We start from the raw sequence: 6,179 nt of genomic DNA, 5'->3' as shown, positions 1-6,179 counted from the left end.
TGGCTGCCCTGCAGGAATAGTGCAGGAGACCTTGGCAGCAGGAGCATGCCCCCTCAGGAACACGATGAATTYATTTCATATTCTGACCATGTGAGCCCAGATTAAGGAGTGGTCCAGATTTTGTGCAGGAGGGGCCGAGCAAAATATTGCGGACTATTACTTTGAATTCGTCCTTACCTGATTTTTTYCTATTTCCCTAGCTTATGCAGCATCATATGGAATCCATGGAATCAGTACTCTTAGAAGATATACAGGGTAGTAACAGGAAKGGAGCTCCAGGCATGGATATCTAACTGGGCAGCAGGCTTTCACCCCAACACCTGTTCATGGTCTCCACAGTGAAATCAAGTCTGTCATGCCATTTTTGAGGCCTTGTTTTTGTCTCAGTTCTTAAAGAGGGCAGCCTTCTGACTTCATCTGGAGCAATAGTGATCTTCTGTTTCTGTTATCTGTCAAAAGTAATGAAACTAGCAAAATCCTCAGAAAATCATTTACTTACTCWGCTGTTTGAAAGGTGGTATTTTTGTTCTCTTAAAACATTTTTTATGAGCAGGGTTTTTTTTTTTTTCCTTTGGCCCCATCAACCATCACCTGGGATATTCTGGGAGTTTGAAGGGGTTGGCATCACTTTTAGACTGAGTGGCAGTCAGAAACATKGGATAACAGAAATGTCAGCACCAGAGGCTCAGGATCAGAGGGATGGCAACAGCAGGTGTGATATGTAAAAAGGTGATAGGATATCAATGCAGACACAAAGGTGGATAAATGAGAAAGTGGAACGACTGAGGGCTGACAGCTCCCAGCAAATGTGACGAATGTAATTTGTTTCTTAGTGCCTAAAGATTTGGCCTGATGTCAAAATGGCTTWAGAGCAGCCTGCTGGTGTTTGTATATTTGGCACTAGTTGGAAGGCTTGTCAGTGGCAAGGCCACTCACTGGTTAGYGTTTGCAAAGCCACCCTTGGAACATCCTAAAAGTACAAACACAGCAGAGCTTATGCTTATAAATCTGAATTGATTTAATTCAGAAATAGTCTGCTTAATACACACCACAACTACTCTCCAATCTGAACTAAYTGTACCATTACAGACAACCCTCTGAAGAATGAGTTGCTTTTCAAAGCCTTTTCAGATACCAAATATATTGTGATGAGCAAATGGGGAAACCTAGTGTATCTACATTTACTGAATGCAGGTTCACAGGCAGATGGAGAACCAGAGTGTCTCAACGGAAAGCCAAGATTGAAAAGGATGAAAACACAAAAAAAGAAAGGGGGTGGGATAGAGGGGAAGGAAAGAAATGGAGGGAAATGATGTAATAACCCAAATATTGTCAAAAACAACTAAATGCGTAAAATGTTTGAGAGAATGCATGTGTTACTATGACAAGAGAGATTTAAATTAGGTATTATGAGGAAGTTCTTCACTCAGAAGGTGGTGGGGCACTGGAACAACCTCCCCAGGGAGRTGGTCACAGCACCAGGCCAGACAGAGTTCAAGAAGTGCTGAACAATGCTCTCAGGCACAGGGTATGACTCTTGGGGCTGCCCTGTGCAGGGCTGAGAGTTACATTTTAATGATCCTTGTGGGTCCSTTCCAACTCAGGACATTGTATGATTTTGTGATTTTATTATTACTTCTCATAACCACATTACCACTTAAATGTGTTATTCAAAACTTCAGTCTTGTCAAAACATGATTTTAAAGATATCTCCTTCTCTTCTACCAAATAGGTGAAACTGTATCTTKCTCCTACACTTGGATTTCAGTGTAGGAAGTTCGTTATTTTATGGAAAATAATGTATCAATAATTGTGCCAATGGTTTAAAACAGTTTTGTGACTATGAGGCACGTATTTCCTGTACACATTTCCTTCAGTCACCCAGCTGATTTAACTTTTCTCTCAGAAAAATCAGACTAGGGCTTTGATTCCCCTCCAAGTAATCCACAATTTTAAGATTTCATCTTCATGTACTTATTCCTTTGTGACAGTAAGCTGTGGTTTCCTAAGGCACAGCTGAAGCAAGTTGTGACTTGTTATTTATATGCTTTATACTGGAATCAACGCCTGTTGTTGATAAGCTGATGGAAGCTGTCTGTCACTCTGTGGAATGCTAATTACTYTGTCCTCTCTCGTTGAGCCTAGGTACCAGGGGAGTCTAACAAGTGTGACTAATGAACAACACATGCAATGGCTGTGGGACTTCAGTGGGAGGATTCCCTTTTGGATAGGCAAGTATATTGTCTGCCAGCCTCCTCTGCAGATTATAGGTCCTATGCACCTTGAAAAGCAGAAACTGCTGCAGCAGTTCAAGCTCAGWTTTCAAACACTGTATTATCAAATTTCTGCTGCTGTTACTATTTCAGAGCAAAGCATAAACCAAAAGCTAAAATTTACCTGGCCACTTTTATTAGTTTTAATCAAAAAGATGAGTTTATCGTGTGCCTGTTGCTGGACTTGAAACATTTTTGTCTTGAAACCTTTCCTACACAAGCTGATAAAAAGCTTCCACACAAACTGATGAAAATACTTCTGGTGCAGCTTCTACACTTTCATTTATCTCATCTTTGTTTTGACTTTTACTTTATYGCTAATTTAGCTTTTTCTTTTGTTTTGTTTTAATTATTTATATTACGGTTAATTTAATGGTGTCATCKTGTGTTAGAAGTTTTAAGAATTAATTAGATGATAAGCTAAAAGAACATTTCAYTCCATCATTTCAGATTTAGCTATTTCTTATTAGCCACTTTACATTAAATAAGAAATAGAAATAATTTGGACGGGTTTTCCTAGTACTTCTTTTCTGTGAATGACTGCCTTAGCTTGTATACTAGTGTTATTGCTTTCTTCTAACCCTCCTTTTTCTGCTATACTGTCCTCAGGCTGGTTCTTTTTCTCTGATACTGAACTGCAATTATCAGCTTTTAGTAATTTTTTGAGAYGGATTTACTAGCTATACTAAATTAACTTTAAAAAATACAGTTAGTTTTTGAYCATGTTTAACAGTATTATTCTGTTAACCTGAAAAAGCTTTGCTGACAAAGATAAAGACTACAAGAGTGTTATGCCAATTTTCTTATCTTCGTTTCTCCTAATAAGACGTATCATGTTTGAAATGATGCCACACATATTGGTCTTAGTAACTCAGAGACTACGGGAAAATACATGTTTTATGTTTTACTAACTAATTAACACAAGCTAATTTTAAAAATATTAATTTAGACAGTGTAAACAAGGTCCACAAAGATCTGCAGATTTTTATATTCAGAAGAAATCTGAAGGCATCTGATACTGCCCAGACCACAATTTAATATTTTCCTTGCTATTTCAAGCATCAAAAGAGAAACCTATGAGGTGACAGACATGTAATAGACATAAGCAGAAGAAAACCATTTTAGATACACACTACTGCAGAAAAGTTATTTTCCTTTACTCTTAGGCCCCTATTTGTGATTCAAGTGGCCTAATTATTTACTAAATTGTATTTTGCCTCTGTTGTACCAGATTTTTTTTTCTCTCAGCATGAATTTGTGTGCATTTTTCAATGAAGAAGAACATATAGAACAATATGACTCTTGTCATCGGGCTCCAGTGACAATAAACATCCCTGATTTAATCTTACTGMTTTCACACAGGTTTGAATGACCAAGTCAATCCTGGACATTGGGAGTGGAATGGAGGAGAATCTGTAACCTACATGAACTGGAGAAGAGGGTCCTACCATTTTCCAGTGAGAGGAAGAAATTGTGTATTTGTGCAGAAGCGAGGAAAATGGCAAGCAACTGACTGCAAAAAGGTCAAACCAAGCAGCTATGTCTGTTCAAGAAAGTTGTAATGGATGGAGGATTCTGCYGAAAGCACATGGACATTGATGCTATTTCAGTATATTGTCTGCAGTTAGAACTGTCCTAATTTTCAGAAYGTCTTATTTTACGTGCTGCCAGATATGCAGATGCAGCTGGCCTCTAACCAAGGAATAGAGATAGATTGCAAAAATTAAGTACAGGTTAAGGTTTTGAAAACTCCCCAGAGACKTTGATCTGTCACTTACTCAGACATATTTTTATACCAAAGAGTGGGGTCTCAAGGCTTTCATCACATTTCTGTGTAAAAGTAGTTTTTYTTTTAAAGAAAGCACCACGTCAGTTGATTTGCTTTTCTCTTAAGGAGGGGTTGTAAACCTCAGTTTTACCCTGCAGTCACAAAGAGAGGAAGACTGCTGGGGATGGAAATGAGGACAGACAGTTGGCTAAAAACAGATCCTCTTGGGGGATGAGGATCTCTAATACAATGGCTTACAAAAGCACAAATGGCTGGACTTTGGCTGGTGACAGTGTACCAAAGAGGAGCAAAGCCTCCCAAGGCCAGCTTCAGAACGTAATGGATCTGCCCACACAGAGTTGCATCTGTTTCACATTCCTAAGCAAATTTTTTTTTTTTTTTTTTTTTTTTCAAATAGTGCTGTAATTTTTAGTGTAATTAAATAATGGGACATCTCTAAATTCAATGTTATAGCAAATGATTTATTTAAAAAAAATACGGAAACTTAATCCTAGAATATTATCTTGGGATATTCACTGATATATGAACATCAATAGGATTTGTATGTGTGTATAAACCAGTGTAATCATGAGACATATTTTGTAGTAAAGCAGCTATGGCTTTTGAAAAGTATTAATCTAAGTACTTATTAGGGATTTGAGGTTTTTAAAAAYAATATTTAAAAATCCAGATTTATTTCTGAGAAAGGCTTAAASCCCAGCAATTAATAGGAAAAAAACAGCTGGCCAGAACTTATTATTTTAGACATTATAGAGTTGCAATATAACCATTTTGTAACATTATAGTAAATTTATATTTGACCTGTCAAAAGCTTGCTTTTGGTCCTTTTTACTGCCAGCCTTAAAATTATAAAAAAACCCCCAAAACATGAGGATCCAGGTATTGGCTTCCTAAAAAAAACAAACAAAAAAAAAAATTAAAGCTCCTCTCAAGAGGAGCCAGGGTGCGTGACAGTTAGTTTCATACTGAGTAGAGTCAATTTGCCCTGTACCTATGAACTCCCATCCTTTCCATCTGCCTGCCTGCTGCCAGCAATCCTCCCCTTGCTTCTCTATTTAGCCAGCCTTCAGCTCAATTTTGCACCAGAGCTGTAAAACTTCCTTCTGGGGTTCTTCATAGTAATATCTCAGTCTTGCAAGAGATGGATGGACCAGAATCACCTCTACTGTCTGGGGTTATATGTTCCCCCTCCTTGCCTCTGGCATGCATGGGTTACTATCCTTCCTCCTTACCTGTGACAAGTTAAATCAAAATGTGAGGAGCTCAACAGTCCATGTGCATAGGAAAGAACCTTCCTGAAAGGACTGTTGCCAGTAAATATGATYGCATTGCAAAATCAGAGAAAAATGTACTGGGGACAGAACCTTCTCACCTTTGTTGTTGCTATCAACAGATGCAGACAAAAATATTCCAGGATTTATCTCTTTTTATCTCCATGGTAATATTTACGGCAAACTTCTACGCACTTTTGCTAGGCACAAATGCTTTTGTTTAAGGGGTTTTCTAGATCAATATAGACATACTACTTGTCTCCAAACAAAGTACTCCCGAGTACCTGATTTTAGACCTGATTTTATTTCTGACAGTTTTCCCTACAGAAAAAATTAGCATCTAAAAAAGCGCTCTTGATATCTCTTAATGGAATGTTCTGGAAATCCAGGGAAAACTGACTGAGACATAACCTTTTATTTCTTTAGGGCTTTTNTTTTTTTTAGAATTTATTGGTGCTAATTTGATAAAGCCTATTGAGATTATTGAAATACCTCTCCCAACTATTTAATAAATGAATGACACTATGTTCTCAGAGTGGGGATATCATTATCAGAGTGGGGATTTTGACAAAGGTGCTTCTTACTTGATCAGTAACTATTAAATGACTCATGCCATCTGACACAACAGTGACCTCAGGTTTGATTTTGTTAGAGTAGGGGAAATTTCCCCTTTTCTGTACTTCATTTGAACTACTTTTAATTGATTGGAGAGTATGAAGATTTCAGTACACAACAGAGTGTTAGTTGTACAAACTGCATGGTTTACTGGTTTAATTATATCTAACACAATACGCTAATGAAACTAAAATTGTTATAYTGCAGAGCAAGTATAACTGAAAGGCTGCT

The 6,179-nt window shown here is 37.6% G+C and overlaps 1 protein-coding gene across 1 annotated transcript in view; it reads left to right on the top strand.

Moving 5' to 3' along the window:
* Window positions 1-5,771, top strand: part of FREM1 (FRAS1 related extracellular matrix 1) — a 64,327-nt gene extending 58,556 nt beyond the window's left edge. Inside the window, exons 36-37 of the mRNA XM_057374504.1 lie at window positions 2,146-2,231; window positions 3,636-5,771. Of these exons, the coding sequence (XP_057230487.1) occupies window positions 2,146-2,231; window positions 3,636-3,835 (286 nt within the window). The 3' untranslated portion in view covers window positions 3,836-5,771. The remainder of the gene's footprint in view (window positions 1-2,145; window positions 2,232-3,635) is intronic.
* The last annotated feature ends 408 nt before the right edge of the window (window positions 5,772-6,179 follow it).

The sequence above is a fragment of the Malurus melanocephalus genome, unplaced genomic scaffold (genome assembly GCF_030028575.1).
Source record: "Malurus melanocephalus ecotype Western Australia unplaced genomic scaffold, MMel_1.1 scaffold_227, whole genome shotgun sequence".
In the NCBI taxonomy this organism is placed as follows: Eukaryota; Metazoa; Chordata; class Aves; order Passeriformes; family Maluridae; genus Malurus; species Malurus melanocephalus.
Note: the sequence above shows the minus strand (reverse complement) of the source record. Positions and strands in the feature narration are given on the sequence as shown.